This window comes from Hermetia illucens, chromosome 5, assembly GCF_905115235.1.
Source record: "Hermetia illucens chromosome 5, iHerIll2.2.curated.20191125, whole genome shotgun sequence".
NCBI lineage: Eukaryota > Metazoa > Arthropoda > Insecta > Diptera > Stratiomyidae > Hermetia > Hermetia illucens.
Genome location: NC_051853.1, coordinates 56,516,885 through 56,540,374, shown reverse-complemented (window position 1 = coordinate 56,540,374; position 23,490 = coordinate 56,516,885). Strand labels below are relative to the sequence as shown.

The 23,490-nt window shown below is 42.5% G+C and overlaps 1 protein-coding gene across 1 annotated transcript; it reads right to left on the bottom strand.

Moving 5' to 3' along the window:
• Window positions 1-10,511: 10,511 nt before the first annotated feature.
• LOC119657244 (pupal cuticle protein-like) lies at window positions 10,512-11,162 on the bottom strand. The gene is made up of 2 exons (XM_038064058.1): window positions 11,009-11,162; window positions 10,512-10,929 (listed from the first exon to the last, which is right to left on the bottom strand). The coding sequence occupies exons 1-2, from the start codon at window positions 11,018-11,020 to the stop codon at window positions 10,549-10,551; spliced, it is 393 nt and encodes a 130-aa protein (XP_037919986.1). The 5' UTR covers window positions 11,021-11,162; the 3' UTR covers window positions 10,512-10,548.
• Window positions 11,163-23,490: the final 12,328 nt, after the last annotated feature.

The window sequence follows — 23,490 nt, the reverse complement described above, 5'->3', positions numbered from 1 at the left end:
TCTGTCCGTCTGTCTGTCACAAGAACTTTTCTCAGAAACGACACTACTGACTGACACAAAATTTAGTTGGAAAATAAGAGGTCTCCATATACCTAAATAAGGGGTGCAATTTTTTTCCACCGAATATAGCCATGTGGAATATCAAATCAAAAGTCTCGATTAGTACCTTTTGAAACAGATAGTTGCAAAGAGAAGAAGTACGGGGATCCAAAAGCGACAATAACTTGAAGCCACCGCTATCAGAAACTACTCAATCGAATAAATAAAGTTAATAATAGTATATTTGTATGACCGGATGGCTCAAATGGTTAGAACGCTGGGCTGCCGTAGCGGAAAGTGGCGGGTCAAATCTCACTGGAGGCAGAAGAATTTGATATTGTGACTGGATATCAGATACCAGTCGACTCAGCTACGAATGAATACCTCAGTCAAATCAGGGTAATAATCTCGGGCGAGCCCATTGCCGACCACATCGCCTCCGGCAATGTACTGTAGTATACTGTTACGGTCTTGAATGAAGTGCTCTAACACACTGAAAATATGGATTGTTGCGCCAAAACTATTATTATTATTAGTATATCTTCATATTTTGAAAATTAACCGTAACTTCATCCTAGATCCGTAAAATTTCACAGTAGTACTGGAAAGTTTGGTTAAAACTATACTATTAACATAATGATGCTCATCCTGCCGAAACAAAAATGGAAATTTGATTTCCGACAGAATGGGAATATTGGAGCGGGGGTGGGTTGAGTATTTTGATAAACCAATAACAGCTATGACGATGAAATCCGCGCACGGTTGTTGGCAGCAAACAGTTCCTATTTAAGCTCACAACTGTTCCACTCGAAACGTCTCACAATAGGGTCAAAGCTCTTACTGTACAAGAGTATGATCTTGTTAGCCCTTATGTATTCCTCGGAGACTCTTGGCCCCATTCGAAAAAAGTCCTCCAAAGGATTTTTGGCCCCTACATGAGAATGGACGATTCCGTAGCCTACATAACGATGAAATCTATGAGCGATACCACGACCGTCTCCTTGTGGATAAACATAAATCACAATATATTTTGCCTAATATATTGTGATTTATGTTTCCTGGTGTTTGTCAGAAATTAGAAAGAAGTCTTGGGAAACGACAAATTTATTCTTTGAATAAATATTTAAAAGTCTGGGTGCACTCAGACTTTTAAATATTTATTCAAAGTCTGGGTGCGCTCCGCGGCCTGGTCTGATTATGCTTCAGGTTAAAGTTGCATAATTAGGCAAGTCCTCACACGACCTCCGCGTGGTGGCCGCTGGAAACCGTCTTCGGGCGGGCCAAGAGTGTGTAGGGCCGGGCTGGGAGTAGGCTCATCCAACTGATGAGGATCTGCTTGTCTGCTGGTCATGTGTTCGGGGCAAGTAGATCTGGCGGGGGGATGGACTGAAGCAACAGCCCGGGGATCGTCCTCCCTGCACCGGAGAAGGTGCTAATAGGACCCCAAGCCAAGGTGGAACAGCATACGCCGAGGGCTGCGTGGCCAATGGGGAGCTTGGTCTTTAGTATGCGAACTCTGAATACCTTGGGCACCTTCAGTTTCAAATAAGACCCTTACCCTGGTGGCCGAGCCAGCCAGTGTGGACATTCTTCCCGGATTACTCGTGGGACCAAGACATGGACTCAATTAATAAAAACCTGGAACCCACTGCCGTCAGGCTGGGTGTAGCGAGTACCAGACATAGTACTCTTGACCCGAAGCCCTCAGCGTCGGGGGATCCCTCGAAAGCGAAAACCGACAAGAATGTCGGTCGCCGGAAACTGGCTAAGAAGCGAAGGTCCACGGGTGTCCTGCTCAAGAGTCAGTACCAGAAGGCCATGCATATTCTCAGCAAGATTGCCAAGAATAAGGAGGCCGGTACTGTCCACGAGCGGGATGAAAAAGACCTCGCTAAATACCAGGCGATTGTTGATGAATACAACAGCAAACGCCGGGCTGACGAGCAGAAGGCGAAGCCCATCGCTCTAAAACGCAACCGATCTCAATACGAGGTCGAACAAGATAAGAAGCGGAGCAGAGTGGGCAAGAGCGCAGACGCCAAGCAACATACGGAGGAAATTGTACAGCAACCGTCAGCCGGCGGGCCACGTACTGCGAACCCGTTCAGCGATGTGGCCAGGAGTCACTTACGGGTGGCACTGCAATTCTGGATGCAATTCTGGTAGCGGCAAACTAACGCTGGAGGTGTGGACCAGTGTTGGGGCTAGGCTGTCGGGCATGGTCTATGAACATCTCGTGGAAACCGGAGGCAAACACCCGGGACTCACTCCCCACTTTGATTCATCTCAGGTGGTCCGTGGGTTCCACGTAATAGCTTGCATAGACCAGTTCTCTAAGGACTTTCTCGGCTCGTGCGTCGCTAAGATCAGCGACGCTTGGGAGGGCGTTAAGCTCAAGATTATCCCTTACGACGAGATTCCCAGGAGACCGGTCGCTCGCATTTGGTTGCCGAAGATCCGCATGGAGAAGGACCAGCTGGTCCATTTCCTGCGCCTTCACAACCCCGGGATTCCCATGGACGACTGGGTTGTTATAAAGGAGGAGGAACCTCAGATAAACAGCCAGCCCGTACTACTCCGCATAAACGAGGAGTGCCTGGAGGCACTGAAAAAGGCTGATTACAAAGTGTGGTTCGGAGTCAGGAATGCCAAAGTAAAAGTGTTCCGCTCTGCAAAACCGGACGACGACCTTGACCCAATCGACGCCGCCAACGAGCTGTTGGAGGAGATGACGATCGACGGTCCGACGGGGGCTGACAAACCCCCCACGCAAGCAGATCATGCTGAGGGTAACGCAGATAAATCTGCAGCACTCGAAGTGTGCCTCGGCTAATCTGCTCGTCTTCCTCTTAGAGGAAGACATCGACATCGCATTAGCGAACCATCGAAGGGCTCCAAAGCAAATATTTTAATTTATTCCACAGCACAGGAGACGCAGATCAGGCTAAACCTAGAGCATGTATTCTTGCGAGGAAGAGTCTGCACGCTTTCCTGTGCCCGGACCTGAGTTCCAGTGACCTAGTTGTGGTCAAGCTGGAGCAGGTGGGGGCAGAGAACGTGTATATTTCCTCGGCGTACATGGCTCACGACCGATCAGCTCCGCCAGAAGAACTACAACATCTGACGAACACCATAACACCAAAGAAAGCCAAACTGCTGATAGGCTGCGACGCAAATGCAAGGCATACGCTTTGGGGCAGCTCTGAAACCAACGAAGGAGGTGAGTCATTCTTTGATTTTATTATTACTTCAAATCTATCGGTGTCTAACAGGGGCAGTACACCAACCTTTCATTTCCCCTGCTCGGAGAACTGTGACGGTTGGGAGGAGGTCCTTCATATCACCCTAATAACCGACAACGGGATTCTTAGGGTGGAGGACTGGAGAGTGTCTGACCAGAGATCCTTCTCTGACCACAGTTGGATACTCTTCAGTCTAGATCTCGCCGCAGAGGTCTCCAAGCCCTTTAGAGACCCCAGGAGGATCGACTGGAGAAAGTTTGGTCAGGTAATTAAAAACAAACTCTCCGGTGCGCAAATTGGTAGGATTGGCACGACAGACGAACTGGAGTCAAAGGTCGGGGCTCTGGAGAAGGCTTTTGATACCGCCTTCAAAGTCTCGTGCCCTGCTAAGTACAGCAAAAAGACCCTGCCACCGTGGTGGAACGAAGATCTCTCTAGTCTCAGGAAGCTGACCAGAGAAATCTTCAACATCTGCTACAGGCAAAAATACTGGCAGCCATACAAGGACTGCCTAAAGAAGTAGAAGTCGGCCATCAGGACCGCCAAGAGGCGGTCTTGGCTAGACTATTGTCAGAACATTGAAAGCACTAGCGAATCCGCGAGGCTCAATAAGATCCTGTCCAAGGAACATAAGATTCCATCCTTCCTTAAAAAGTCGGAAGGCTCCTGGACGGAATCTTCTAATGAAACCTTGGCGCTGCTGGTGCAAACGCACTTTCCCTCCAGCGAGGAGGATTGTGAGTCAGAACCTCGCTTGGAGGGTTTGCGGCAACCCCAGCTGTGCGAGACTATCAAATCGGTAATTACTGGGGATAGGATCGGCTGGGCTATAAACAGCTTCTCCGCATACAAATCTCCAGGCCCAGATGGCATAATGCCAGTCATGCTACAGAAGCAGCAGGAAAGGGTTGTGCCGTGGCTTGTTGAGATTTACCGGAGCTGCATCACTTTAGGATACGTACCGCAGTCCTGGAGGCGCGCACGGGTTGTTTTCATACCGAAAGCGGGCAGGCGCGGTCATGAGCCCGCGAAGGACTTTCGGCCAATCAGTCTGACCTCTTTCGTGCTGAAGACCCTAGAACACGTCCTGGACATTCACTTAAGGACGATTATGGAGAGAACGCCTTTCTCTAAGTCCCAGCATGCCTACCTCAAAGGAAAATCCACAGAAACCGCCCTCCACGAGGTAACTGGCACGGTTGAGCGGTCGCTGCAGTACAAGCAGTATACCCTTGTTGCCTTCTTGGATATAGAAGGAGCTTTCAACAACGTCAGTACCAACGCCATCAAGGAAGCCTTGACCGGTATTGGATTGGAGGGGTATCTCACGCATTGGATTATATCCATGCTAAGTACCAGGATAATCCAGTCCGATCTGGGAGGCAACCACTTGACCAGAGCTGTGAACAGAGGCACGCCCCAGGGTGGTGCTATCTCACCGGTGCTCTGGTTAATAGTAATGGACAAAATTTTACGTACATTAGACACCAGCGGGGTGAAGGTGGTGGCGTATGCCGACGACTTGGTAATATTAGTATCAGGGATGTTTCTGTCCATTATGAGCGACATCATGGAAGGAGCGTTGCGAAAGGTGTGCCTGTTGGCCGCAAGATGCGGACTCAGCATAAACCCAACCAAAACGCAACTGATGCTTTTCACCACCAAGACAAGGATACCTGAATTCCATCTACCACGGCTGAATGAACAAGGATTGGTTATTTCCTCTAATGTGAAGTATCTGGGTGTAACCCTGGATCCTAAGCTAAATTGGAGGTTGAACATAGAACTGAGGGTTAAGAAGGCCTATATAGCCTTCTATGCCTGTAAGAGAACCTTTGCCAAGAAATGGGGTCTCCGGGCGAGGATAGTTCCCTGGATGTACACCACTGTAGTGCGTCCGATCCTGACGTACGGATCTATTGTATGGTGGCAGGCTTTGAAGAAGAAATACAATAGAACGAAGCTTAATAGGATTCAAAGAACCGCGTGTGCAGGTGCTATGGGGACTCTGCAGTCTTGCCCGGCAGATGCTCTCAATGTACTCCTGCATCTTCTCCCCCTTGACCTCCACATCATATATGTGCAGCATGCAGTGCCGTCAGACTACGTGAGTCCGGATGCTGGGCAGCGAAATCCTACGGCCACAGCAACATTCTAGATGAAATACCTCAAGAAATCTGGGCATCCCCCACGGACTATATCACACGCAAGCTGAACTTCACGAGAAACTTTGCTGTGGACCTTCCAACCAGGGCAAAGTGGAAGACCGGCGGCGTGTTGCAAGACTATGACACGGTATTCTTTACGGACGGATCAAAGATGGCCTATGGAGTCGGCGCGGGGGTTTTCTCGAATACACACGGTGTATCCAAGTCGTATGGTCTCCCAGGTTTCACCAGTGTATTCCAGGCGGAAGTGCTGGCGATATTGGAAGTCTGTCGATGGCTGGAGCGTGATTCGAGCCCCAAGCGTAACATAGCCATTCTGACTGACAGCCAAGCGGCCATCAAGGCCTTGTACTCAACGACGACATCTTCCCGGTTGGTGGGGCAGTGCAGAGACACGCTCAACCATCTGGGCGGCACGCTCAAGATCACTCTCCTCTGGGTTCCCGGGCATAGGAACATAGAAGGGAATGAGCGGGCTGACGGATTGGCCAGGCAAGGCTCTGCTCTTGGCAGTCCCTCGGGGAACACAGTCGGTGTTCCGCTGGCGGCTGTCGGGGGCAGAGCCTACTCGCACTACCTAGCAGCCGCGGGCCTGAGATGGCGAAGCCTTACAAGCTGTGCCAAATGAAGGAGAATTTGGCCCGCTTATAACATAGCCCGATCACGAGAGCTCCTGTGCCAGACGCGTGCAAATGCATTCAAGATTACGTCGGTCTGCACGGGGCACTGGCCCATAGGGGACCATGCCGCTAGGCTCGGCTTACCCTACAACTCGCATTGCCGAAGCTGCGGAGAAGGAAGGGAAACCCTCATGCACTTTCTCTGCGATTGCCCGGCTCTGGCTCGAGTCAGGCTGCGGACACTGGGTAAACCATTCTTTGGGGACCTCAGTGAGATTTCTAGTTTCAGGGTCGGAGAGCTGCTTTCCTTCGTGAATGCTACGGGCTGGCTCTGAAGATCCGAGCCAGCTGGACTCCGCTTCCCTGTTCCTATAACAACAGTCACGGTCTTAGGAGTTTGTGGCATCAAAACGGCGCACCAAAGCGCTAATTGGGCTCCTCGGAGCGGCCACTGATACCTACCTACCTACCCTGGGTGCGCTCAGGTTATATACATGTTAACACGTTCGTAGCTCTGCCTCAATAAAAACACGCCTCAAGTCAACACTAACCTGTAATTCGCACCATAAACTAAAGAAACGCCGACGTAAAATCACCCAGTCCAATTCCTTACTCGAAATGCTATAAAATTCAAGCAAATTTGCCTGGAAATCTTTTCAGGTGATCGCATAATGTCTACGGCATCATATTTACCTAAAACCCAACATTTATTTAAGGAACGAACTATTACTTAAGTGCATACCTGTGCATTTCCGCTTCAAGATAACATTTTAATTAACAAGCGAAATTGTAATTAGTTAATAATGAATAAAACAAATCGGGAAACCGGAAGCTAGACGCTTCAAGTATGAAAGGTTTTGTGTATTTCTTTTATAAAGAGATTTGAGTGTGCATTTATCCCATTAGTATGTAGCACGTAATATGTGCATATATTATGTGAAAATATCCACTTTCAAGTGATATTGACATTCATTGTCTTGAATTTGCAGAGAAGCGACAGCTTTGACCTAGTATAACTTTGTTAGTAATAGTGCAATCTTCAAATTTGGCAGGATCATGCTCTATGCTGAAGCCTATATTGCTGCAAAATTTCGTGATTCTAGGGTGAACTTAAAGGGTTTTTTCCTGTCAATTACTAAAAATTATAGCAATGTACTATTATTAACTTTATTTGAACAGGTATCGGTACAGAGGATATTTCGGAGCCTACGCACCATATAGTGGCAGACTCCTGATTTTTTTTCAGATTTTTCGGTTTGGTAGTTTCTGAGTATGGGTTCGTTAAAGAAATGATCACTTTCAACCCCCGCACTCCCCACCTTTCCAACAAATCTCAAAACTAGGACCAGCCTCGAAAAGTACTAACCGAGAATTTTAATTTGATAACCCACATGACTATATTTGATAAAAAAAAATTTACACCCCCTTTTGCATGTATGGACAACCCCACCCCCTTAAATTCGACGTAAAAGGATGTAACTAACTATATGCGTGAGCGTTCTCAGTTTCCACCTATCTGCCAAATTTGATGTCAATCGCTACAACCGCCTCCGAGAAAAATGCGTGTGGCAGACAGACAGATAGACAGAGAGTAAACCGATTTTAATAAGGTTTTGTGTTTACACAAAACCTTAAAAACATTCAATTTCTAAATTCAAGTCGTTTCATTCGAGACTCCATAACGTACTTTGCATATGCTCCCGACAATGTTCACTAAAACTTGATAACATTATACGAAACATTGATCTGTCATTGTAATTACATCTTCAACTTGCCAAAATCTTGCTTATAAATAATTTTAGGTGTCGAATCTTTGAATATTCAAGTTACTTCATTCTATATTGAAATTTGTACACATTTTGTTCATACCACATTTCATTGATCGTTTCATCTGGCACCGTACAAGATTGCCCTGTAAACATAATGTTCGACTCGCCAAAAACGTTGTCAATCCTCGTTCTAGACTGTTGTAAACTGCGAAATGAATGACAATTGTGTACTCTGATGAGAAGCCTTGTCCGTTTTCTGACGACAGGCATAAACCAATGATCAATGATCGGTTTTCACCACGAAATCGATCCCTTCTAGGATGCGCCGAAAATGACGAAGACGTACATATATAGCGAGGAGCCCACGGTCGTCCGTGCTATTTAACATTTCCGCTGGTGAAAATCTAAAGACAACAATCTGTCTTCGTCCATTGGCTCCAATACTACACCGGCTACCGCTGGGGCGTCTCGTCGGAAATGAACTAGTAATGTTGCTTCAACTTCCGCGTCTCTGAAGCATTGAAATGCTTCGTCGGATGACCGGACGATGTTTTGCTTACAAGTTTGCATAGCAGTCCGTTCGCTATTGACGGTACAAAAATCGACGGTAACAATTCATGGTTTCCAAAATTCTGCCAAAGTCATTCATGGTTTTCGGGCGTTCGTAACTTTTTATCGCTCCTACCCGGTGGTGCGATACCGGACCAGAATCGTTGCTGAGATACCCGGGATATTCCACTTCACTGCTAGAACGACTTGGCCGTATTTCACAGTTCAAAACGTGGTAACAGTGAGCTTGAACAAAACGAATAGAGTGACCACAGCCATCTTTGGAATGTCCAACAGGGCAACTTGGAGCTGCCCTTAGTAAATCGGTTTTCGAAAAGATTTTCAACCTAGCCAGACCGGTGATGAAGTCCTGCATGTGCGGCATCGGGAATCAGCCAAGCTTTGTAATTGCGTTCAGGGCATCTGTAATCGACGCAAGGTCTTCACGTATCAGTTTTTCTTTTTGGAGTAAATTGCAAAGGGCTTGCCCAAAGACTGGAGGACAAGTGTCGGTAGAAGCTTTTCTTCATCATCATCTGGGTTTCGATGTGAGGATAGACATGGCTGCTTGCTCCTGCTTGGGTGGCCAGGTTAAGGACTTTCGTGAATTTTCGCCGAAGATCGTGTTAACATGAAACCCCTGCGACTGACGAAATACCGGAATCACTGACATCACTCAGAGCTCCTCTCGAAGATCGATACTGGTGACCAAAAAACCAGTATCGATTTGCAAAGACGCTAGTCAGGACGAAACAACTGATATCCAGCGGGTACTCGCATCTGAAGGATCCGGTACGCTATTTCCGACAGGTTGGTTAGATCCGTTGTCCCAGCAACGCTTAAAATGGTATGTGCGCCGCTAGGCAATCACTGAAACCACCTAAAATTCGCGCCTTAAATGCGTCGTATTTCCCTTATGCGTGGGGTCACTCAACGATGTCTGCTTCCTGTGCCTACCGATCGAAACAACGATCCTTTTCTTTGCTTCTCAGTTCGGACTCTTATAAATTTAAATAGCTAACCGGCGTTTTACTGACGAGGAACTAATGATTGGGACGTCTGTTTTCACGGACCATCATTTGGACATCATCATTCCAAAACCAAGTATCTCGTTGTTGAGCTGCTTATCAGGGTTGATGATCATGAGGGTAAATTGTAGAAGTTAAATAAGTAGCTTCTCCTTTTTACAAATAACTTCTATTTGGCACACATGTACTTATGTCGAGAGCTACTTACTCCCTACTTCAGTGCTTAAGTTCTAGCAGTATTAGCTACTAGCCCACTAGCACACTACAAATTGAATCCAAAACCTTTTCAAAAATAAAACTCCTACCGAACCCTAGGTCAAAATTGTTATATTCGACTGCTGGGATATTCTCGGTTCGAATGCCATTTTCAACCTAAGACTAAATCTATCTATCTTTCAAAGGGACCATAATGTTATCATTGCCTGCACCAACTTCGTGATTATATGTTTGTACTTCCTTCCTACCACTATTATCGCTGCATCTTGGTATAGAATCAAACATTCCCCTTTATTTTTAAATAATCCAAATGTCGATGAGTTCGATACATATTGTACAATGTTGGGCCCCAAATTCACCATTACCCAGATGACTATCCAAATAAGCGCCTCCATGTGATAACAATTAGAAATTTAAAGCTGTCAGCCTTTTGATGTGCATGCAATCGCTACATACTAGTAACCAAAGATTTAAATAGATCAAACAGATCATAGATAATTACATATGGGATGGAGTGTATATTACTATATTGAAAAGAAGTCTTCTATCTAATTACAAACTGAAGCTACTCTTGAGAGAATTGTCTACACTGGTAAGCTGAAGTATTATAAGTCAAAACAAACCGTGATATTTATTCTCAGAAATTTGGAGTAATTAGATCCTGTTGCTTTCCTTTTACCCTTAAAAAGGTGACACAGATTTTTTACCGATTGTGTATTATCTTGTAACATAGCTGGTAATCAGACCTTTGAGAGAAAAGGAAGGTTTTAGACTAGGCAATATTTATCCTTCCACGAAGCACATACCACTGATATTAAATAATCGTTCACACACTTTATGTTTTAAAACACATTTTTTTATATTTTAAAAATTTATTTTCTTCAGACATTCATGACAACAAAAATCATCTCTTCCTCTTAGAAGGGTTTACCGGGAAGTTCTTCTTTGTAAGGATGGGCAGCATTCCATTCCAAGGATCGGACAATGTAGTCTGGGATTGGTTGCGGTGGTGGTGGAACTGGAAGATGAGCACCTTCTGGATGGAATCCATCAGCATCAGCAGTGTAGGTGAGTTTGATTGGGATTCCTTCAGGTGAGGTATGGGAAGCAGCTCCAGCGGCTTGGACGCCACCTACACCTTGTTCTTGAGCAGCGATTCCATTAGATGTTTCATAAGAGAAGTGGTATGAACCATCGGGGCTTACATCACTGCCAAAGCTGCGAATTTCAGCGGTTCCATCAGGAGTGCCACCATGGTGTTGAGCAACGGCCAAAGCAATGGCAGCGGCGAAAACAACCTGTTAGCGGGAATGAATAAAATGTTATATCAAAATTCGTTTTGTTTCAACTTCAAAAGCATAACATGTTGCAACTTACAAACTTGAACATGTTAGTTATGATTTGATCTACTCAAAGATGCAACTGATGCAGTTTGGGATGATGATAAGTCTTTTATATGATATGGTTAAAGTATAATGACTGCGCCAAATACTGATTTTTTGTAGAGAAGGGGTTTCGAATAGTGTTATGAAAAATAACAAAAATTTATGAAACCTGTATTATCCTTCTTATCAGAAATCGCCAATACTTGTTCTCAAACAACAATATCTAAATTCCACAGAGCAAGATTTACATATTCCAAAACAATGGGTCATAATCGAGGTTGATATTAAAAGACGAATCTTGATTGAGTCTTTATTTTGTTTTGGTCTTCACCATCTTAACCAGAAAATTTAAAACTCCAAAGTCGATGTCTTCAAAACCAGCTGAAAAGATCAATTTCCGACCGTTTTCGAACTTTTTTATTTAATCAGTGATTCTGAAATGCTAATTCTGTATAATTGTACCTACAATTATCACAACTAGCTAATCATGTTTTAAATATTCTTAATATTAAATAATTTTTAATTAAAATTTAGGAAAAGCCATATATAATTGTGTAGATGACAAACTTAGCTTCAGGACTCGTTCAGCAATCGTTCTACAAGACGCATAAAAAGCAGCTAAATACAAATATATTCTATTTCTAGTAAATATCAAGCCGCAAATAGATAACAGTATTAAGGTTTTCTTGCGTGAAAAATTTCGGACGCGCATGTGGCTAAAATCCAATTGCTGTCCATTTCTCTAGACTCATTTACAAGAGAAGTTTGTTTTGGAAGGAGGTTTGATTCTACTATAGAAACTTTCATCACCGCTATAAGTAACCATAGTCAAAGACAAGTAAAATTCACACCGGAAAATAGTAGATCCGCCGAAGAGAAAGTTTCGCAGAATTTGCGAAGTGACTACTTTGGAGCCTGTCAGAAGAGCAACTATAGATCAAAATCAAAAGCACAAAATGACCTGCAGCCTTTCGCCGCAGCAAAACCAGAGAAAAATAAAAGTAAACAATCTTGGCAATTATGATATTTACAATGGGAACCAGACTGTGAGCTACGAAGGATCTTCTTTTCATGTTGATCAGTTGAACCATTTTCCTTGGTCGTAGGCCTGATCTTAATGGAATGGAGATGATCTAAAACCACCATCTAGCATATCAAGCCGTCGTATATTGCACAATGCAAAAAATACATATGCTACATTCACCGATGGTTAAGACAAAGTGCTTCGCATGAGAATCTATGAAATTCATATTTGAAAAATCGGAGAATTATCAAATGTAAACAAGTCGGGAAACCGGAAACTGGATGCTCAAGTACGCAGTGAAAGGTTTTATATATTTATTTTGTAAAAACATTTGACCGGACATTTGTCCCATTGGTACCTAGCACGTAATATATATGTACATATAATATGTGAGAATATCCACTTTCGCATGATATTGATATTCAAAGTCTTGAATTTGCACAGAAGCGACAACTTTGACCTATTAGAACTTTGTTAACAATAGTGCGATTTCCAAACTTGGTAGTATCATTCTCTATATTGTGGCTTACATTACTGCAATTTCATGATTCTAGAGTGAAATTAAGGGTGTTTTCCAGTCAATTACTCTAATGTAGTATAATTAACTTTACTTGAGCAGATATTGGTATGGAGGGTATTTCGGAGCCTAGATACCATGTAGTGGCAGCCTCCTGATTTTTTTCAAATTTGTTGGTTGGGTAGTTTCTGAGCATGGGTCCGTGAAAGAATCAATTTCGACCCCCGCATTCCCCAACTTTCCAACAAATGTCCAAACTAAGACCGGCTTCATAAAGTACTAACCGAGACCTTTCATTTGATACCCCACGTGACTATATTTGATGAAAAAAATATACACCTCCCTTTTGCATGTATGGGGACCCCGCTCCCCTCACAAAACCTTAAAAAAGCAATTCCAATAGATAGCGAATACTGGAACCAAACCGGCCAGGAAAAGGAGAAGAGCTTGAGATACCGTACTCAGGACTATGAATAAAATGAAGTGAAACTATATTGCTGAGATCAGGGAGGGAAACAAATACAGTGCAGATAGGATAATTTGACCACGCGTCAGCTGAGGGAATAAAAAATCTCACCGACTCGGATTAGAATCCCAATCATCATGGATGTTTGCGATATACAGTGTGCTTATCTCGCATCTGTAGGTTTATCATTTAAACTGCATTGCGTGCTATCATAATGAAACTGGAGCACAGTTTTATTGAAAATAAGAGGAACGAAGTGACTGACTGAAAAGGAAAATCAAAAAGGGGAAATTCGGGTCCGTTTTAAAAATTATGCAGCCCCGTTATTATCCCTTTATTTCACTTCTCTTGAAGTTTGACCGTATGAATGACCAACACCCTACAAAAGAATGAACAGGAGGCATGTAAATCCTACCTGATCACTCCTGGTGTCAGGTACCAAGAAAGCTCAACCATGAAAATGCACCTAAAGTCAATTGCTTCTGATCATTCTACATAAGGAAGTAGTACACTATGACAAATCGAAAAAATCGATTTTTTGTTTCTTTACATATTTCAAAAATATAACATACTTTCAAGAGCTCAGATTAAAATAGAAAATATTTCAAAAGTTATAGCAAAAAGAATAGAGCGTGCCGAAGTAGATAAAAAAAATGTCAATTACCCGGTAGCAGCTACTTCAGTCGTCCCTTCTATATAATATCTTCAATTCTATATTGCTATAGTTAGCTGACTAAGGTCTAGGCATTGTATAAAAATAAATACTCTTAGAAAACAAGAAGTCGGCACAGTATACGAGGAAGAATTTTGTAACATCTCAGTAATAAGTTTTGCTACGAAAAATCTATTGTAATTTTAAACGCGTTTTACTTAGCCAATTTAATTGAAATTTGAATCCCTGATACTACATACTCATTCCATAAAAAATACAACGATTTTAACGATTTTTTTTTCTCGCAATTTCGACATTTTATTATTTTTACAAAATATTTGCAAGTTTAAGGTCCCGCATATTTCGACAAGTCTACAGAATAGAAAGGAATTCATTTTCTTGTATTTGCTTCTGTCAAAATCAAATTAAAGTATAAGAACAATAGTGTATTATTTTCTTGTACAAAGAAAATAATGAAATAACGAAACGAAATTTCGAGCGCCACATTGTAAACACGTGAAACATCACATTAGTTGGTAATGTGATATCATATCACTTTTTGAAAAAATATCTAATATTTAGTGCAATATTTTCACATGTAAAGGACAAGAATGATTTTTACGATTAAGTATTATTTCACTTAAAAGTTATCTTTGCTTGGCACAAAATAGAAATCATGTTTTCACACCAAGCCAGCTGAGGCGAGAATGAGCTCTCAACAGCAGCCTCACCCGTTTGTACTAGGAAGGAGACCAACCCCATACTCACATGAATTACCAGCATCATTACCAAGCGATAACATTACGAATCAATTATTTAAAGCCAACAATGTACATCCCCATATTTACATGCAGACGAGATCATTTTCCGGCCCAAAGCCAACCTGAACTCTGCCTAAAACTAGCTAAAAGAACACGCCATCATAACAATAATAGATTTGCAAACGAAAGTCGCTATCGTCATCCACTTAGCACCGACTCCACTCTTGGCAAACTGTATTATAAATAGCGATAACATGTGATATCACATTACAAAACATTACGTACCACAGAAGAAATATCACCATTACCTTGGTAATGTAAGTTAATGTGGTGATATTCGATAATGCGATGATGTTAGGTAATGTGGTGATGTTAGGTAATCTTGTAATCTTTCATCATCATCAACGACGCAACAACCGGTATCCCGTCTAGGCCTACCTTAATAAGGAACTCCAGATATCCCGGTTTTGCGCCAAGGCCACCAATACGGTATCCCTAAAAGGTGTATGGTGTCCTGACCTACGCCATCACTCCATCTCAAGCAGGGAATGCCACGCCTTCTTTTTCTACCATAGATATTGCCCTTTTAGACTTTCTGGGCTGGATCATCCTCATCCATACGGATTAACCTGTTGAATTTTATTCACAACCTGACGGTCGTGGTATCACTCATAGATTTCGTCATTATGTAGGCTACAAAATCGTCGATCCTCATGTAGGGGGTCAACAATTCTTCAGAGGATTCTTCTCTCAAACGCGACTAAGAATCCGCAGTTTTTTTCTGTTAAGAACGCAGGTCTCCAAAGAAAAATAAGGATTGGCAAGATCATAGTCCTGTACAGTAAAAGTTTTGACCCTATGGTGAGACGTTTCGAGTGGAACAGTTTTTGTAAGCTGAAATAGGCTCTGTTGGCTGACAACAACCGTGCGCGGATTTCGTCATCGTAGCTATTATCGGTTATGATTTTCGACCCCAGATAGGAGAAATTGTCAACGGTCTCAAAGTTATATTCTCCTATCCTTATTCTTCCTGTCCTGCGCGTAGCATCATATTCACCAACGGAAACCTTACGATACATAAACGATTCCGGAATATTCTGTTAGACAGGGGAATCGAACACAATGGACCATTAGAGTCGGAATGCTCAAAGGTTTTGCCTGTCCCCCACCTCAAACACACACACACACACATGGAGAATTTCGCATGGACCTCCAGAGACATAATAGGAATACTCAAGCACATTACAAGAAACGGTGCCGGTGCGGAAATAATTAACAAATAATAAGAAGTTAATATTGTCTTCTATTTGTAGTTAGATCTAAAATTGATAGACCATTACTACAAAGCTACCTTAGCTTTGTACTGATGAAGGGAGTAAGTTGCTCCCGAAATATATATATACATAATAAAATAAAATTGTAGTTTGGAGTAAGCTACTGGTCTAACAAATAATACGACCACACTATCTGAGATTTGCAAATTGCTACTTAAACTTATCCTGGAGCACATTAAAGAACATCTGGAAAGGTTCATAGGCAGAGAGCAGGCTGGGTTCCAACCTGGATCCTCCACATCAAGACCCTTTGGATAATTTTGCAAAAGTGTTCGGAGTTCAGATCTCCACTTCACCTGCTCTTTATTATTCTTCATTGATTAAGAGAAGACTTTCAAAGGGTCTGAACAGTGAATGTTTGTGGAATGCTCTACGCAAGAGCGACATATGATGTCACAAAATGTTAAATGTTTCATTGAGGTAAAATTTCTAAAAAAAATGTAACGCAAAGTATCCTATCGTCGATATTATTTCCGCTCAGTGACGTTCTTCATGCTCCCCTGTCCGGTTGACGTGGATTGATCTTTTCTCAAATACCTCGACTACTTTGATGACAACTTCTTGCTCTCTTGTGGGGTCGTGATGCTGCGCTAAATGGTTCTGGATTCGCAGAAGGTGTCAAATAGGGCCGAACTGAAGATGGATAAGAACATAATCAAAGTTATCAGTTTGACGGGTCATTGGACAATCATTTCGATCCAAAGACTGCAGTGCTTCAGTTAGAAAATCTTAAAATGGATCTTCAATCTGTCTCCACTGAGTCCTCCCAACTTTTCCGTGGCTTATATTTCGTGTTTTTCGTTTCCTTCTTTCAAGAGTAGGCTTCCTAGGTAGATGAATTGGTCCACCTGTTCGAAATTACGCTCGGTCATTGCGAGATCCTGCATGCTAGCAGCCGCCTCCTGAATTTGGGTGATATATTTCGTTTTGAATCCAGCTCCTGTCGCTATGACAGTTTTTGGCTATTCGACATCGGCAGCGGTATTTCCCTCTAACCAGGAAATGGTCCGAGCCACAGTCACCAAGTTGGAACTGTGTAGCACAAGAAAAATTATCACTACTATTACTCGAGGGCTTCAAGACTGCATCAACACTTTTCTATTTCGTGTTATCACTCTACATAATTTTGTAGGGTACTTGGTAAATGACGGATTTGGCAGAAGAAACATCATACATTAAGAAATAGCGACAACGTCCACTATCCCAAAATGGTTAACAAGTAGATCGACCCAGAAACACATGGCAGAAAACAGTGGAGGAGGAATGCAAGCTTCTCGGGAAATGCTAGGAGAGCTAAAACACATTACAGCAAACCGTCAGCGAAGGCGCCTACGTCATAAGACCCACCTAGGGCAACCATTCTTATTCTACTTATAACACGTCAATACATTTTCAATGCATACATAAAACTATGAGTATGGTACCACTTTTCACCTTACATATTTGCAAGGCTTGAATCCGAACTTCCTCCCATTGCGGAGTAATCGCAAATTGAATTCATTAAATTTGTGAAAAGAAAATTAGGATTCATTCGCTATACTTCGGAAATCGTTACTCTTCCATCGTAACTGATAGCTGTGAGAATTTAAAACCAAAAAATAACATGAATAGATGCTCCTCTTCAGAGTTGATTTTGAAATCGGAAATCATGTAACTGGAAACTCATCTGGAAGTCTGTTTTCCATTGTTATAATTTTCTTGAAATTCGCCTTAAAGCGTGATGATATAAGTATATGTACGAATATGCTATTATACCGAGTAATAGAGCAGTAGTATATACATATGTATGCGCACTAATGTTGCATGTTGCAGTTCCACTGAACTTTCGAGAGAGAATCTTCGGCGATGCACCTAGCAATTCAGAAGACAGACAGATGGCCAGACAACTTAACCCAAAACTGAAAATCGAAAAAGTTTACGACTAAAGACAAGACCTTGAAAAGAAAATGTTTTGGTATCAGATGCATACAAGAGTCGATGCATTGTCATCGAATTCCCTGCATACATTTCCATTCATAATCGAATGGCCTATTACCTTTTTTGCACGGCAGATTGGTGGATTATCCAGTTACGTAACACTGCGTACGATTCGTAATATTAAAGTGGGTGAATCATTCAATCTTCTGGTACTAGCACAGTTCAGGTAACTTTGAAGTTCAAGTGTGAATGCAGCAAGTTCGTGATTGGTGTCGCTTCATACCACGAGGAAACTCAACCTCGAAAGACATTTTGAAATCTACCTGCCTACATAGGTTACTCAGTGTAAATACTGAGAAAAAACTGAATAGATTAATCACTGCACGACTTGTTCGAAGAACTTTTATGGGATGCGAAGTTAAAGTTTAACCGGTGAACCTGTAAATCTGCAGCTTCATCTTGAGACTTCCGAATTCTTTGCCGGGCGGTGGTAAAAGGTTACCAACTACCTAAGGCATAGCATTGAACCAGGCAAGCAAAAAACCAGAAAAATTTATTACGTCTAGTATTCAAATAGCTGCCACTAACTGCAAATAGGAAAGGTCATCTTTTCATTGAACTTAATCTCAAAAAAAAGCAGAAATCAGCGACTAAAAAAGCATAACTGAACCTCAGAGTTTTTTACAGTTTGTAATTCATAGACACCTGTCCATGTTTGACGAAGAAGTTACATTTTTCATCGCGGTATGCATATGAGGCTCAGATGCAGAGCGCGGCTGCTGAAAGTGGTCGTCATCATCTTCAGATGTTAATTTCTTTAATGAATTTCACATTTTAAAATATGCGATTATGCCAATATGTAGTTCATCGACATTGACAATAATCCAATAAGCCAGTCTGTGGGCGTGTGCTGATAGGTCACCACATTTCGCTTTTCGGTGAAATCAAAAGTAGCGAAAACAGAGTACATGTCGTAAGTGCTTTGATAAAACAAATTGCTAACATCTCTGGTACTGCTGGCGAAATTTGAAAATTACCAAAAATTGCAAATCATGTAAATATTATTGAGTGTGGGAAATATTGAAAAGAAATTTGCATATACAAGTCACACAGAGGCTTGACATTTTTATATCTTTTGTTGTGCCTCCCGAATCAATGGCTACCAAGTCGCCAAAGTGTAGTCACATCAAAATTTGAATGTGGGCTTTGTCATGAAATGAATGCTCCATTGGACTCGAGCTGAAAAGCTAATTGTTTTCCCATATTAAAGCGTCGCTATTCATATAGTTTTATCTAATAAAATATTAGAATTTGCGAAAATTTCCCGAAAATTGACAAAAAATTAATTGATATACCGTAAAATATGAAATTTTGCCAGATTCATTGAGTATAATGGATTTTCAGTGGAGAAATTTGGAGTTTTGTGAATATTTGGAAACCTCACAAAATCAACTGGCCTTTTCGATGTGCAATTTACCTCCAACACGAAATTTATTTTTAAAAAACCTGTTTGCGTTGACCATGAAACATGGAGATTTTAAACACCATTATGAATTATTTATCACAGTGCATGGTAACTGCGTTGACAATTTTTAAAAAGATCAAATTTTCAGTGAAGTATGCAAAGATAGAAATTTTCGATTGATGCGAACGCATGATAGCTTCCTGTCTGGAAGGTTTTTCACATTATTTGAAATCAAACAAAACTGCCGATCGATCGTTCATAAATGCCAGAATCGCTTGACTTTTTTAACTTCAAAATAAAAGCAGAAAGAACACATATTCAGGTGGCTTTCATTGCTCTTGTCAACTAAGTTACCACTTTTTGACACCGTAAAAAGTCGAATTTTGAGTGAATCAAAGTATAGAGGAACCGCAGAAAGAATTTCCGACTTGGCTATTGGTAACTATCATACAAGAGCAAAGGTTAGACTCACGTATTTGGATGTCGAAAGAACTTCCAGGTACGCATTGGCCTTCTGGATAAATAAAATGTTTGAAAACAGGCGAGTAGAAATACCAGATACCAATTCTATTGTCCTGAACAAAACCCCGGAGAGGGGGTGGGGGTCCTATCATCACCAATGTGGAGTATAGTAGTTGACGAGCTTTTAGGAGAGCTAACAAATACTGGAATACCGGGCCAGGGTTACGCTAACAACACCGTATTAACGTGCAGGGGTAAGTATGACGACACCCTGCTTGATGGGATCCAATCAGGATTGAGGCTTACTAGTTCCTAGCAGAGGAGGATCGGGCTGCACATCAAAACAACGCCATTGTACGATTCACAAGAAAAGGCAGGCTTAATCACTTGAGAGCCATTAGACAGTGTGGCATAGAAGTTGAACAAGAAACAGATACAGCACTAAAACAAAAACTAATCTGGCTTGAACGTCGGAAATGTATGCTGGAGCACTACACGGGCTTTTATAATTTGCAGGTCCCTAGCAGGGAAGAAATGGGGATACATCCCGAAAATAGTTCATCGGGTGTACAGTAGCCTAGAGAACTAGAGGAAATTGCCTATAGAGAACCTGGAAATTAAAGTAAACAATTTATTTGCATGTGCTGCTCTGATGTTATAATAAGTGGTCCTGCTATCCGCGCTTAGAAATGCTCACTGAGTTGGGCACCTGCAAGTGCATGCCATCAGACTACCAACTAAAAATCTCCCCGTCATTGAGAACTAACCGTTTGACACATTACTTAGGGCTAGCTTTCCCATTCACCCGCCTCATGAAGCCTTCAAGTCAGGCAATCCCTTCCACCATTTATTTTTCAATAATGACTTACATCTCAACATTGGTAGCTTATTCCTAGCTTAAGTTGAACTTAGCTATCCTAATTCTATTTCAATGGGTGGCTATTACATTTGTTTGGCCTACCCGACCGTCTATGTAAATTTACTCTCCTATATATTTCATATACTTACATGAATCTTGACATTTTCTTAGTTACCAAATATTAACTTTGTTCATAAACAAGTCAGAATACCGGAAGCTAATGCTTCGGGTATAAAGGTTTTGTGTTCATCTTATGTGAGAAACTTCCTACGCACATTTTTCCATTCGAATATGACTAAAAATCGAAAATATTCCTTCATATTTTTTCAAACTACAAGATATAATCGTACGTACATATTACGGACGTAGATATTATCATCATCATCAGTGGCGTAACAACCGGTGTTCGGTCTAAACCTGTGCCGGGGTCCACCAATTCGATATCCCTAAGAGCTGCCTGGTGTCCTGGCCTACGTCAACGTTCCATCTCAGGCAGGGTCTGCTACATCGCTGCCATAGATATTTCCTTTAGACTTATAGACTTTTCGGGCTGAATCATCCTCTTCAATACGGATTAAGTGACCCGCCCACCGCAACCTATTGAGTCGGATTTTATTAACAACCTGACGGTCATGGTATCGCTCGCAGTTATGTAAGCCAAGTAATCGTCCATCCTCATGTAGAGGGCCAAAAATTCTTCGTAGGATTCTTCTCTCGAACGCGCTGAGAACCCAAGTCTCTCAGGAATACATGAGGACTGGCAAGATCATTGTCTTGTACAGTAAGAGCTTTGACCCTATGGTGAGACGTTTCGATCGAAACAGTTTTTATAAGCTGAAATAGGCTCTGTTGACTGCCAACAACTGATCGCGGATTTCATCGTCGTATCTGTTATCGGTTGTGATTTTCGACCCTAGATAGGAGAAATTATCGACAGTTTCAAATTTGTAGTCTTCTATCTTTATTCTTCCCGTTTGACCAGTGCGATTTGATGTTGCTGATTGCTTGGTTTTTGGTGCTGACGTTCCCACCAAATATTTTGCCTTGCCTTCATTGATGTGCAGCCCAAGATCTCGCGCCGGCCGCCCGTATCTGGAAGGCCGTTTGTCCGTCTCGGATCGTTCTTCCTATTATGTCAATATCGTCAGCATAGGCCGGTAGTTGGGTGGACTTAAATAGGACCGTCACCCTCGCATTCACTTCAGCATCACGGATCACTTGTTCCATGATAGGCCATCCAATTGTCTCAGACCGTGGTTGACGTCGAATGGTGTCGAGAGTGATCCTGCTGCTTTTATCTGGCCTCGCACATCAATTTCATCAAGATACCGAATTCTCTCATGGCTGTGTAGAATTTCCCTGGCTATGTTATTATAACAATAATAATCGTTGGCACAACAATCCATGTTGGATCAGGGCCTTCAAGTGTGTTAGAGCACTTCATTCAAGACCATAACGGTACACTAGGAGGCAATGTGGTCAGCATTGCGCTCGCCCGAGATTATTCCCCTGATTTGACTCAGGTACTCATTCACAGCTGAGTCGACTGGTATCCGACGTCAAATCACGATACAAATTCCACTGCCACCAGTGAGATTTGAACCGCGACCTTCCGTACGACAGCCTTGTGCTCTAACCACTCAGCTATCCGGACACTATGTTATTATAGGTGGGCTTAAAGTCGATGAAAAGATGGTGCAACTGATGTCCATATTCCAACAGTTTTCCTATCGCTTGAAGGAAAAAGAGGATGTTGACGTCATTCTTTTTTATTATGGAACCATCGAAGTAGATAATACAACAAGTGATAAAGGGGACATAACTGCCTTTAATCGAAGTGATAAAATGGTACGCTCTCTACCCAGGTCCGTGAACACGGATGGTCGACCAGGTATTGATAGTGGCAAAGGTGGTGGATTCGGGAGAAAATATCTCCTGCTATGTGTTTTAAATATCTGAAGTACGGTTACATAGCCATATGTTGCACAAGCAAGCACGATAGGTCTGACCTGTGCAGGCGATGGACGAAAAAGGATACCTGGCACGAAATTATGAGAAAAACCCTGAATGCTTGTAAAGATGCAAACCATTGTGAGGCTGCACGCGATCCTTTGAGCCAATCAGTCCAAGAGCTCTACGTGGACGTGGCGATTATTAGTGAACTATGCAGAGAAAAAGGTAACACGGCATGGGCCTCCGACAGAAGTGTAAAGTGCGCACTTTGGATGACAGGACGATACCCGTTCGAAAAAATAACCGCCACGCCTGAAAATTGGTTCGTAAGAGCCAGAATTAACGGTATTCGTGTCTACAGTTGCTACGCTCCGCCAAGTTCAACAAGCGCGGGATATGAACGAATGTTATATGAACTTTCTTTAGGCGCACGTTCCCCCATTGTCATCACGGGAGACTTTAACGCATCGTCTACTGCTGGAGAAGCAAGGTTTTTAACAACAGGAGGCAGATATTGCTGGAACCTTTTTCTTCGCTGGACATTGTTCTCTCTAATATCGGAAGTACCTATAAACTCCGTAAAGAGAGGACAAGTTCAGTGGTAAATATTACCTTCCTAAGCAGTGCGTTGATGGGAGCATTACTTGGCGAGTTAGTAAGCACTGCACACATTGGTCGCTATACTGTTTAGTGAAGTGGAGAACAGGAGAATGGAGCATCCGAGAGACATAAAGTCATGCCGGACGAAGCAGTGGAGTTCAAAGATGTTTGACGAGGAAATGTTCGCTGAGATATTTAAGAATAGTTCCACACCAACAGGTATAGCGAGAAGAAAATCTGAGCAAATTGTCAAAAACATAGTGTCAGCCTGGGATGGCTCTATGCCAAAGTGCAGGAAAGCGATCTATGAAAGTAAACGGAATTTCTTTTCAAGGTTGGGCGGAATACCGAACTTGGCTTTGCAGGCGGCAATCAGACCAACACCGGAGTGGTTCATTTCCACTTTCAATACCTGCTTAGAAGAAGCCACCTTCCCTACTCAGTGGAAAGGCAAATACTGGTGC